Here is a 13,703-nt window from a genome sequence, read left to right on the forward strand (position 1 = left end):
TATATTACTTTCTACAGATCTTTGCAACAGGTAATGACCTCTCGTGGCATAAAGATGAATAGCGTAAATGACGTCACAGATCGGTCAAGGCGGACGACAGGGAAGCGAAGAGGTAAAGATATAAAGAAATAATTAAAGTCTATGCAATTACATTTATTAAAAGTAATTTTTATTGATATGCCGATAAACTTACGAATACTTCTGTTACACGATATAATTTTCGTTTTATAATATCAGCTTCAATTGAGGGTTTTCGGGTTGTTTGTCACATAGCCCATGTCAGAAATGTAGTAATTTAGTCTGTAACTTTATATTTTGTAACATTTACAGATTCTCTACCGAGGAACTCCAGCAAACATGGATGTCCAATCGTCAAGCGATATAATGATAATTGGAGGAAATTCTCATGCGGAACTTGTAGGTTTGATTGCTAGGTAAGCCATTCCACATTTAACAATAAAACTATTTTTGTTACAGTGAGTGTATCACGCAGAAGGGGAAAGGTAGGGTATGTATGGAAGGGATGAAATTGTATAGAGGCCGGTCTTATGGAAGTGACAGAGGATAGCTGTGCAATTTATATTGCATTTTACATACAACCTTATGTGAAGCAGACAGTTTATAAAATCCATTCTTAGATCTCTTTGGTAGGATGACACTTATCGATATATGTTAGAAATGCACTGATATCCAGTGTAGAGCTCAGAGTAGATTCTGCAGTGGTAACTGAAGTTAATAGCATGCCATGAAATTATCCCCAACAAAGCAGTCAACTACAGCAAGCTTGAAATATAAAATCATATGTCTGTAATTGCAAAACAACCAAATTCTATAGATATCCTGTCGACTACTACTGCACTGATATTTCATATGTGGATTTCCTCTGAATATGGAGGCACCATATTCCCCCAGAACACTGATACTTGCCCAGCAGGCTACATGACAACACATCCCAGAAGACCATAATCTTATTATTTCATGTACAGGATGTACTATTTGATATGCAACTGAGACAGCAGTCATGTAGTAAATTCTAAGATAGTACCTCAGTTAGGCCATGACTGCTTCCTTCTACATCCTTTCCAATACATCACTCATCCCATTGTCCAGCGCTACATAGTTCTGATATTGAAATCAATGTTAAATATCCCATGAAAAAAAGAAGCTACATATTGTGGTAGAGGAATGAGATCCAAAGCTCTTTACTCCCTGTAATGGGCTCTCGCAACTTCAGTTACTATAGGATTCTGACGATGGTGTATAACACACTGATATGTTGGGATTTTGGACTTTATCCATCGTCCTGGTTTTTAAGATAAATAAAAAACACGACGTTTCGGAAGCTGGATCTGTTTCTGTCCTCAGGTGAAGGAAAACACCTATTCAGTTGGGTCCCTTAGAAAGAGCTAGCCTCAATCACTGGACCAGGGGTCCTTCACCTGAGGACAGAAACAGATCCAGTTTCCGAAACGTCGTGTTTTTTATTTATCTTAAAAACCAGGACGATGGATAAAGTCCAAAATCCCAACATATCAGTGTCTCGCAACTTCCTTTGTGACACTTGAATCAGTGTCACCCCTGTTGCTATTAATGCAGAAGCTCTGCCGATGTGAATGTGGTGTATTCGTAAGCAGAACATGTGTTCATTCTCGAACATTACTTCGCATCAAATAACATGGCAGGATATCAATTGGTAACAAATTTTCAGGGCACAGGAAGTGTTTAGGACATGCGGCATCTCCAGCATTTAACAGTCTTGACAGATGATATGCCCTATAACAGTGAAGAAAAACTAGCTCTGTCGTTTGTCTCATATTAATGTACTTGAAAACTTGCATACATTGCTATAGTTTTGGTTGCATTTTTAATGGCACATGTATAAATTTGATTTAAGGGTTTTTGTATTGCCTCACAACATGTTGATTCTCTTATATATACTGAGCGATTGACTTGAAAATATTAATGTCTCAATCAGTTTATTATATTAGACACTATATGTGTCGGTCATGGTTGACAAACCTCAGGTAATGTAGTCATAACTATATTGTGCTATATTTCTGAATATGTAATCAAAATGGATCCATTTTGGCTGTATGGAATAAAGTTCTTCAAAGAATGTATTAAAAGTATGAACGTTAAAAATTGTAAAACATGTGTATATACGAGTATATCATATAAAACATGAATATATTGAATGGTAATAGGGAGGTGTGTTTTTATTTTGTGTGGATTTATGTATCATCATCATCATCATCATCATCATCACTGGCACGACAGCCCTTTGTGAGCCCTGGCCTTCCTCAGGATTGCTCGCCATTCTTCTCTATTCGATGCTACATTCCTCCAGTTCTTTACACCCAAAATTCTTATGTCCTGCCACACACATTCTTCCCATCTTAACCTTGGTCTTCCCACTCTCCTGTTTCCTTTTGCTTTAGTATTAAGCATTTTCTTGATGGTTCTATTCTCGCTGGCACATATTATGTGTCCAGCCCGTTCAAGCCTTTTCACCTTTATAGGATTTATGTATTATATTTATATATTATATGTAGTTGGTATGCAAGTACTACTGTAGAGTGGTTGGAATATATTCATGTTTTCTTCCATGTGCCCTGCTCTTATGTACAGTGAAAATTTAAAGCTATTGACATTTTCATGGCTCCACACTTCACCGCTACTGGGCCATTGCCAGCCGCTAAGTGCATGCAATTTTTGTTGATGACTCAGCATGCTTGATGGCTGATAACGTTTGGAATGAAGGAAAATAATTAACTAGTAGACCGCTACACAGTATTTGGTTACACGGCGGGAATTCCTGTTCATTCATGGGAATTTATGATTTCTCAGCAGTAGGCAATATTTATCATTGCCATGAGCCACTTGTTCCCAGTTAAAAGTTAGTCAGCAGTTTGCCATGACATGGTTTGCAATACTTTAGAGCAATGTGTATTTCTGTATGACACCTATGAGAAATACAGATCTGCTGGAATGTATCAGTGAAAGTTTCATTGTGAATTTCATGACAAAAGAGTTCCCAGCAGACAAACAATTCATAATTTGGTGAATAATCGTAGAACAACAGGACTCTTAATAGACAAGAAAACAAAACATAAGAATCGAGTGCTTACTGAGGAGAAGTTATCTTTGTGATTTTTTTCTTCTGGGGTTGTGTGAAGGACAAAGTTTACAGCACTAACCCTCAAATGGAAGGAGGACTGAAAGAAAACATTCGTAAGGAAATTTCAAATATTCCTGCAGAGAATCTTCGGAGGGTAAATAAAAACCTCTTCCACCAATGTGAGGAATGTCTACATGTAGCGAGACAGCATTTTCAACACCTGTGAAACAAGGGTAAGAACTTCCCTTCATTCCAAATGTTATCAGCATGCTCATTCATCGGCAAAATTTGCATGCACTCCACAGCCGGCGGTGCGTCAGTTGCGGTGAAGCGTGGAGCCATGAATGTGTTAAGCTCATTAAAACCATCCTGTATCTATAATGTAAAAGGAAAGTCATGAAACTGATTGATGTATTGATATATTCAATTCAATGACTTCTTATGTACAAGAGAATCAATGTGTCATGTGACGATATAAAACTAAGAAAAGTAAAGCTAACCCTATAATGGACTCTGAAGGCCCATAGGGTTGTGAGATGTTGAGGCTTCCACCTTAACTCTAGACAGTTGACTCACAGATGGTGCAGTAAGGTTGTCAGCCTTATGCACCAGTCACCCTTTACCCCTCAGGAAGATTCCTGGTACTCATTTCTGTTAGAGGCTGAGCCAACCCCAGGGCCATAGTGCGGCTGGAAGGATTAGGTAAATTGAAAAAAATCCATCTCATCGTACTAGAAGCTGGACCTTCCGGCTTGTAGCATAATGCCTCAACCAACTCATGTGTGACAACATAAAAACCCCTAATCTATATACATAACAGGATGCAAAGCATAAAAATTAATTTGTTTCTTTATTGGTACTTGATCGAGCCTACCTTATCTAATAAAGGTGGTCTAGTAAAATATGAGAGAACTGAATATTTCTCTTTCAGAATTCACCTTGAGCACACATTTTTGGCCTCTGCCATTGGATGGTGCACATTGCTACTCTGTAGATTTTTTTTTATTGCTAGTGGGGTGGGACTAAGTCCCTTGTACTGCGACCACTTCTGGCCTTCTGCCGATAAGGCTATAACTTTAAATATCGATGGGATCTCAATCACCAACCAACATGTGATAGCCAATGAATTTAATAAATATTTTCTATCCATAGCTAAAAATATTAATATTGATCATAATGACCTTAAATTAAAGAACTTAGATGACATTACTTCCTTGCATTATTTATTGCAGTCTTTTAAGACTCCCTTCCCAAACATTAACCTAAAGTTCTTATCCTCCAAAGAAGTTGAAAAGGTAATAAACTCTCTTAAGACTAAAAATTCATTTGGATACGATGAAATATCAACCAAATTATTAAAAATTAGTTCACCTTTTATTAGTTCGCCCCTAACCCATATTTGTAATAAATCGATATCTTTAGGAATCTTTCCGGATCGCTTGAAATATGCAGTTGTCAAGCCCCTTTTTAAGAAGGGAAATAAATCTACTATTTCCAACTACAGACCTATATCTATTTTAAGCTCATTTTCAAAAGTAATTGAAAAGGTCTTGTACGATCAACTTCTGGATCATCTTAAGAAATATAATATTTTAGCAGATGAACAATTTGGGTTTAGAGAGGATTCCTCAACCAATAAAGCCATTTACAAATTAATTAATGAATCCTTGCAAGCTTTAAATAGTAAACTTCCAATAGGTTGTATATTCTTTGACCTTGAGAAGGCATTTGATTGTTTGAATCATGATATTTTATTGTCTAAACTGCAATTCTATGGTATAAATGGTAAAACTAAGAAATGGTTTGAATCATATCTTAACAATAGATATCAGAGAATTCAAGTTTGTGAAAAAGATTCTAATCAAACTACCCATTCTTCTTGGGGAAAAATAACTGATGGTGTTCCTCAAGGCTCGGTTTTAGGCCCGTTGCTGTTTCTCATTTATATCAACGATCTGCCCAAAATCGTAATTAACAATGCTATATCCATTTTGTTTGCCGACGATACAAGCGTATTAATTAAAGGTTCAAATTCAGAAAATCTCCATATTAATATGAATAATGTTTTTAATCATTTATATAAGTGGTTTAGGACAAATTTGCTTTCAATAAATATTAATAAAACTCATAGTATGCAGTTTAAAACCAAAAATAAACTCACAACCAATGTAGATATTGTTTGTAACAATCGTCCATTAACCACTGTGTCAAATATAAAGTTTCTTGGTATAAACATAATGGATACACTCAACTGGAGTTCACATGTGGAATGTATAATCCCAAAACTTACCTCAGCATGTTATATGATGAGAAGTATTAAACCATACTTGCCTCTAAAAACTTTGAAAACAATTTACTACTCTTATTTTGGCTCTGTTATGAACTATGGTCTTTGCTTTTGGGGAGTCTCGCCTCATAGTATAAAAGTATTTAGAATGCAGAAGAAGATAATTAGAATTATGATCGGCTGTAATAGTAGAGTTTCATGTAGAGATCTCTTTCGGAAATTGGAAATTTTGCCTTTGGCTTCACAGTATATTTTTTCACTCATGCTCTTTGTGGTTAATAATAAAAGTCTCTTTATTCCAAATTCACTAAATCATAATATAAATACAAGACATATTACAAATTTCTATCAACCCATAGCAAATTTTACGGTATATCAAAAGGGAGTGTATTATATGGGCATAAAAATTTATAATAATCTTCCTTCTTATATAAAAGAAGAGTCACTCAACCCTAAGAAGTTCAAAATTTGTTTAAAGCGTTTTCTTTATCTTCATCATTTTTATTCTATGGAAGAATATTTCCAATATAAATCATTATAAGTTAATGATTATGCATTCACTAGAATCACCTGTTGATCATCCTGTTTTTTATTAGTATTATTCTAGTCATTTGAGCAATTTCTGTGATATGTTCAAACTGACATTGTCTAAATTTAAACTGCATGTTTCATCAAATTAACTTATATGACTGGAATCTATTTGATTCTACATGTTTTGTTTCTGATTTGTTTCTGTTTTTATATTTGTATTTTATACTTTTTTTATTTATTTACTTAGTTTTTGCTCTATTAATTTTAAGAATAATCACTGTACAGACATGTCCTATATCTCACTTGTATTGTGGATCCATGGAACGAAAAATAAATGAATGAATGAATGAATGAATGTACCAGCCCCAGATTATAGGTGAGGGTTATTGTGGAACAGTTGGTGGAACGAAGATTGGCAGGGGAAACTGAAGTACTCGGAGAAAACCTGCCCCAGTGCTGCTTTGTCCACCACAAATCCCACTTGACCAGACCCAGGATCGAACCTGGGCCACTGCGATGGGAAGCCAGCGACTAACCGCTTGAGCTATGGCATGGCCTTACCCTCTAGACCATTTGCTGTTCATTTCTTGGCATGTAATACTGACAACTGCTGGTGTATCACAAAAGTCACTGGGTTGAGATGTAAACTAGGAGTAGAGTTGCATGGAGTGAAAGTCTGAATGGAGGACCGTGAAGTATGGTTTTGTAATAACTGGAATTAGTGAATTATTAATTTAACAGTTCTTGCCGGGCTTGACATATAGACTGGGATATTTCAGGGGAAGGAGGTTGATAAATTGTTCCTAGAACTTCTTGATTAGCCTATGTGCTAGTCCAGACCTGTATGTTTTCATGAATGTTTTATGCCTTCCTTGTGTGTGTGTGTCTCATAATTTTGCCTTATGAAATGTTTTGCTTGTTGTATTAATGAGTTTTTGTTTTCTAGCCGCCTTGGTGTGAAGAGTGGTGGCTGTGCTGTTTACCACAAGACAAATCGTGAGACTATGGTGGAGATTGGAGACTCAGTACGAGGGAAGGACATCTATATCATCCAGACTGGAACAAAGTATGTTAAAGTACAAAATGAAAAAGTTTTCCACATGATACCCATGTGATTGCTGGAGCACAAATGTGCTTACATTATTGTCATGTACAGGTATCCCAGGACTTGCATAATTTTGATTTCTGAAAATTTTGCTTTAATATGATCTTTTGAGTAATTTAATGAAGATTCTAGTTTTAATACTATAAGGTGTTGCGTGGTATGATGATAGATGAAGTGGAGGGGATTTGGAAGGAAGCAGGTATGACCTAATTGGGGTACTGTTGTGGAATTTGGTTGGAGGAAAAGAGGAAACCCACAGAAAACCCCAGTCAGGGTAGCGAGTGTCCTGGCTGGGGCTCAAAGCAAGCACATCATAAATATTATATATAAAGAGTTACTGCTATATGAACAAGCTTGATCCTCAGAAAAGGACTTTCATTTCTCCTTGGAGGCATTATCAAAGATGTCATTTCTTATCCTGTCTTTTCGTTTTTCCAGTTTTGCTCGTCATTTCACAGTGAATATTTTTGTTGTGTTTTTTCTTTTTAACAGAGATGTGAACAATAACATAATGGAGCTGCTGATTATGGCTTATGCATGCAAGACTTCCTCTGCCAAGAGTATTGTTGGAGTGATTCCATATCTACCATACAGCAAACAATGTAAGTAATAAATTAGAGGTTATGTTAAGAGTAACACCATGGCTAGCTTGCCTTATGTGCCTTGGAACCACTCCTATTGTACTTTCTATTGTATCTAACCCGTTTATTATGTTAACATATTCACTGTCCTGTTCGAGGTTGGTTATCAGTGTTTTGTCCAAATTGCTGTACCTGATTTAGGTCAGTAGTGACACATTTTGACAGAACAGTATATTTATGAAGAATACTGTCTTCTGGGACATGAAGTTGTGTATTTGAATGGTTCGCTGACATTTTGGAGGAATATACTGTTTCCATTTTCATTGTCAAAGAGTAAGCCAAGCAAGAAACTGGTAAGAAGCAGCTGAGGAATCATCACATCTCAGAAGATAGTACTGTTGGTAGTCACTGCTGTGAGAACCTCACATCCGACAAAACTTCCCTCTTTAAGAACACATTTTGAGCACATAGTTTTCTCCACTGTCAGTAGATGGTACTCTTAACTGTTTTTGTAATTCTGTGGACTGTGTAGATCATATATTATTCATTTGTTTTTATAAAATACTGAAAACTGATAGTGTGCAGCTAAAAATGGTCAGCTTGGTCTGGCAGCAAGCAGCAGAGCTGCTGGAAGCTGGAAGTGACAACAGTACTAGAATTGCACAGACCACAGGAATGAATGTTGTGAGATCTGTCATTGGTTCGGAACTCTGTCACTATATTCTGTTACTGACAGTTGATTACTTACAGCAACGCATTTTGATGACACTGTTTGTTGTCATATGCAGGCAAAATGAGGAAACGTGGCTGCATTGTGAGCAAGCTGCTGGCCAAGATGTTATGCAAGTCAGGTCTCACCCATGTCATAACAATGGATTTGCACCAGAAGGAAATCCAGGGATTCTTTGATTGTCCCGTTGATAACTTAAGGGCCTCACCCTTCTTGCTGCAGTACATCCAGGAATGTGTAAGTGACATGTTTATTAATGATCTGTGTACACAAGGGACACCAGCTGAATGTGGTTTGTGCTCTCACTTTATATTTAGAATGCCTGTGTTTGATTCTTGGCTAACTATTTTGTGTGGGTTATTTTAGCGCATTGTCAGTAGCAGTTGTGACCTAATTTAGGTGTTATCGAGGAATATGCCTGGAGGGACTGAGGAAAATGAAATTACCTCAGACAGGACAGCCAGTGTCCCAACTGAGATTCAGATCAAGTATTTCATGAATAAGAGCCAAGAATATTGCAACTACACTGATGTGTTCAGTGGATCTTGCCCTAGAAAGAGGATATCCATGTGATGGTTTATCATTTTCCACACAAGCTTGGGAAATGTACCATAAAGTAAGCCATAGTCACTTCCTTGCATGTTCTTGTCTGTTCATTCAAACTTCCATTTGAGACACTTGCAGTTGAGTGCCATTAAATAGCCTGAGAATTAGTCACTTCTCAGTTCATTCTCAGGAATTTGCTTCGTCATAATGGTGTGAGTTACATGTATCATTAAAAATGTTACCTCAAATTAAGTTGTGACTGCTTCCTTCCACATCCTTGTCAGTTCATTATTTACTGCTCATATGATCATTCAATGCTGGGAGAATCATTAAGGAAACCATAAACAATTTCATCCGCCAGTGTTGTTTCTGTCTTATATGAGTCAGCAGACAGAGAGCCTCAGATTTCTTCTTTCTTCATACCATTTTTTTTTATTATTGCTAGTGGGGTGGGACTAAGTCCCTTGTACTGTGGCCACTTCTGGCCTATTGTACCATCCCCAGATGATAGGTGAAGGTGATTGTGGATTGGTGGAATGAATATTGGTAGGGGAAACCAAAGTACTCGGAGAAAACCTGCCCCAGCGCTACTTTGTCCACCACAAATCCCACTTGACCTGACCCGGGATCAAACCCGGGCCTCTGCAATGGGAAGCCAGTGATTAGCCGCTTGAGCTATGGTGCGACCTCTTGTATGATATTACATTCCAATTTCATGTCATAAATAAGTTGATCACAAATATTCTCTTTATGACACTTAATGAGCAAGTTGGCTGAGGCAGTAGTGCTGCTGAGGTGCCAGATTTGAATCTGGGCTGGATTACTGACTATCCTGAGGTTTTTCATTGTTTTCCTCAGTCCCTCCAGGCAAATTTGCCTTAAATATAAGAGTCTAGTCTGAAGAGAATGATGCTTGACTTTAAGAGACTTCTGGAAAGCAAGAGAAAAAATATTCATTGTGACAGCATATCTAATAACTCGGGTCATCTTTCTTTTACTGATACAATAGACAATGTTATATGTATATGGAACAATTTAGAGCTAAATTTCTTCCAGAATTGGAGGACCCTGTTCTTGCACTGGACCATTAATGTAGACCATAACCATTTCATTTCAAATCCTTTTCAATTAGTTACTGACATCCTACCATCAGATCTGTATAGCAGGGATGACTTAAGTTATTGAACGTTGGAGTCATATATAATTTTCAGACATCTGGAGCTGAAAACATGTGAATTTGGTGAACATAATTAATTACACAACCTATTTTTTATTAAAGAGCCAGGTAGGCTAAGTCGGTATAGCAACAGATTATGGGCTGGATGACTAGGGTTCAATTCCTGGCAGAGGAAGAGATTTTTCTCATCTCCACAGAATTCAGGCTGGCCCTGGAGTCCACCCAGCCTCCTTTTGATTGGGTACCTGGAGCTCTTTCACCAGGGGTAAAGCTATCAGAGCATGAAGCTGACCACTCACCTCCCTCTAGTGCCGAGATCAGGACTAGTGAAGCTGTACCTTCTTGATGGTGTGGTGTTTGAATAATTAAGCACAAGAACAACTGCATTTACTTTTTACCTTTTATATGCAAATTTTATTTTTAATTTTACATGTGTGATTAGTTTTCTTTATAACAATGATAATGTCAGATTAATGGCATAGAATTTGCTGGCCACTTCTCTCATGTGGCTACTCTGTGGGAGGGATAATGTGTCCACTAAATGAGTGGTGGTAACCAGCAATCATGTGGTTGGTTCCTGTACCAACAGAATTACATCTGTAAGCATACAGTTTTGAGTTTTAAATGAAGAAAGATGGCATGGTATAGGTATTTACATCCTTTATATGCAGTGAATTTTTTTTATACTGAATCAGTTTTTACACGAAGGATTGGCTATTTTTTTCACAAGTCACACAAATGGTATAAAGAGCCTGTTGTAAGCCACAGAACTGTTAGGCTCATTTTGGACTCTATCCATCGTCTGGTATACATAAGACAAAAAACCAAAATGTTTTGGAGACTGGATCTGTCTCTGGGCTAGGTAGACTACTCAGTTGGGCCTGTTAGAAAGAGCTAGTCTCAATCACTGGACGTCCCCATCCACCTGAGGACGGAGACAGATCCAGTCTCCAAAATGTTGTGGTTTTTTGTCTTATATATACCAGGCGATGGATAGAGTCCAAAATGAGCCTAATAGATCTGTACAGCGTACACCATCGTCAGAATCCTTTCAAGTGTATGGAAGCCACAGTTTGGCACTCATCTGCTATATAGTCTAAAATTATGAACTGAAAATCTGAAACTCTATTAAGGCAATGCTCAAAACAAGGTTTGGATGTTTCACTGCTGTACCATACATTGGTTTTGTTCTGACAGCATTTTTGACATGTTGTAGATCCCTGATTATCGCAATGCTGTGATTGTGGCCCGGAATCCGGGCTCAGCCAAGAAGGCAACTTCATATGCAGAGAGGTTGCGCCTGGGTATTGCAGTTATCCATGGCGAACAGAAGGAAGCAGAGTCAGATATGGTAGATGGTCGATATTCTCCTCCGATCCTGTCACGCTCACGTACGATGGATGTGAGTGTAGGAGTACCAGTCCATCCAGCCAAGGAGAAGCCTCCAATCAATGTTGTTGGTGATGTTGGTGGCAGGATTGCCATCATGGTTGTAAGTTGTCAGTTGTTTTCCTTGTATGGCTCATTTGTGTCACTCACTTGTTCCAAGTTGAATGTGTGTGCGAGTAACCGAACTGGGAATGGTAAACCAACATTAACTTATGGTGGCGAGTCAGGGACGGCAAGAAGAAATGATGAGGGAAGATTAGTGTCAGCAGAAATGTGTTTTATGAGGAAGTGTGTGGGTTACACTCTTTCCAACACTGAAAAAAACTTAAATTATGAGAGAACAGCAAATTTTGCTAATGGTGGAACATATAGAAGATACAGAAGAGCATGTTGATGAGTGACATTTGACAGTATTCCGAAAAGTATTTTAAGTTTTCACCCAAAAGGAGAAGGAAGTTTGAAAATGTCTCAGAAACAGTGGAAGGATTATGTTTTGTGGTATCCGTGTGTCAGTAGGCATATTCAGTTCTGGGTGAGACAATAATGATTAAGTAATAAACCTATATGGTAGTAGTGGACTCATAGCGCATTCCCAAAATCCAGTCATGTGCAGATTTCGTTATAACATGGGAAGTAGGGGCTTATGTTCTTGGAGCTCAAGGCTTGCTCCCATTTTGCATTACTTTAATTCCCATTTTGCTGTAATTCTTTTGTTATTGCAGCATATAGACCCATTGCTAAGCGGTGACTCTATAAGCAGCGGCCGTTGCTAGGTAACACCCACAATATATATGCATGCAGCAATAGAAGAACTGTGTTTACTACATGGCCCATGCTGAAGTGTTATAACTGGGAGGTTTGGAACTTAGTCAGTAAACAGTGAGATCTGTGTGGTAAATGTAAAAAGAGGACTTGAGTCAGAGGCACAGGAATAGTCATTGTTGGAGCCGTTACCAGGAAACCTCTAGTAACAGACTGAGAACACTAGACTGTGTGCTGTAGTGAACTGTAAAGTGTGGAATTAGTGATAATGTTATAGTTATTTGTAGTTAGGATCTGTAAGCGGTCAGTAAATCTATCACCAATCTAAACCTCACCTGTAGTCACGCATGCTCGTACTATGCAGGGATGCAGGTTACCATGTGTACAATGTGCTTAACAATAAAGATCTCTGTGTCTAGACAGAGGGTATCTATGTATTTTGTATTACTCTCAGAATAAACTGTAGCTATTTCCCAAAATGGTTATTAACTGGTTGGTCTGCCTAATAAGGTAAAGTTATTCCTGTGCTTAACAATTAAGCACTACACTATGAAGACATATGGGGGAGTGGATATATAGAACCACATATTCTTGACCTTGGCACTAGTTGGAGGTTAGTGTTAGCTTCACACCACAGCTGCATTAACCCCTGGTACCCATTAGATAGGAGGCAGGGTGGGCCCCACAACAGATTTGGTTGATGTGGAAAGGAGAAAATCCTGCCCCTCCTGAGACTAGAACTCCTACTCCTTGGCTGTCCAGTCTGTGACCGGTTGCTATACAGACTGTGCTATCCCAGCTCCAGGAGACATAATTCATGCATCACCAAAATGTGCATGTTCTGACTGGCAAGAAGCTAGGGAAGCTATTTATATTGACCTTAGTACTGATGCCTCATGACAGCTGGACTGACAGTTGCAACTAGCCTGCAGATAACTCTTACCCCCTCCCCCCCCACTTTAGAAGATTGACCTAGTTATGTGAATGTATTTTCTCTTCCTTCAGGATGACATGGTGGATGATGTACAGTCATTTGTGGCTGCTGCTGAAGTGCTTAAGGAGCGAGGTGCTTACAAAATCTACGTGCTTGCCACTCACGGCCTCCTTTCTTCTGATGCTCCTCGTCTCATTGAAGACTCCCCAATTGATGAGGCAAGTTTGTGAAAGTGACAGTTATTTTGCACTGTGTCCATTATGTTATTTTTTCAAATGCAGTTTTTGGAAACTGGATCTGTTTCCGTTGGGTGTATGAGAGGGAAGGTGTCTACTCAATTGAACTAATGTTGATCACGGGTCTTTGGCTTTTCAGAACAGGAACCTCTGTATGTTGGCTTGAGAGCAGTCCTATGTAGTAGTTTGTACATTTATTGACATCTTTATGAGTGAGCTAAGGGTGTTCATTAACACACAGTATATTTAACATTTTACCCAGTGAACTACACATCCAAGTTTTCTATAGCAAGCATGTTGGTCTATA

The 13,703-nt window shown here is 38.2% G+C and overlaps 1 protein-coding gene across 1 annotated transcript in view; it reads left to right on the forward strand.

Annotated features, from left to right (window-relative positions):
• Window positions 1-67: 67 nt before the first annotated feature.
• The window catches only part of LOC111875393 (phosphoribosyl pyrophosphate synthase-associated protein 2), a 25,146-nt gene continuing 11,510 nt past the window's right edge, over window positions 68-13,703 (forward strand). The window contains exons 1-7 of the mRNA XM_023871616.1: window positions 68-112; window positions 331-434; window positions 6,883-7,002; window positions 7,534-7,643; window positions 8,411-8,589; window positions 11,292-11,567; window positions 13,232-13,378. Coding sequence (XP_023727384.1) covers window positions 68-112; window positions 331-434; window positions 6,883-7,002; window positions 7,534-7,643; window positions 8,411-8,589; window positions 11,292-11,567; window positions 13,232-13,378 — 981 coding nt within the window. The remainder of the gene's footprint in view (window positions 113-330; window positions 435-6,882; window positions 7,003-7,533; window positions 7,644-8,410; window positions 8,590-11,291; window positions 11,568-13,231; window positions 13,379-13,703) is intronic.

The sequence above is a fragment of the Cryptotermes secundus genome, unplaced genomic scaffold, assembly GCF_002891405.2.
Source record: "Cryptotermes secundus unplaced genomic scaffold, Csec_1.0 scaffold15, whole genome shotgun sequence".
Lineage (NCBI taxonomy): Eukaryota > Metazoa > Arthropoda > Insecta > Blattodea > Kalotermitidae > Cryptotermes > Cryptotermes secundus.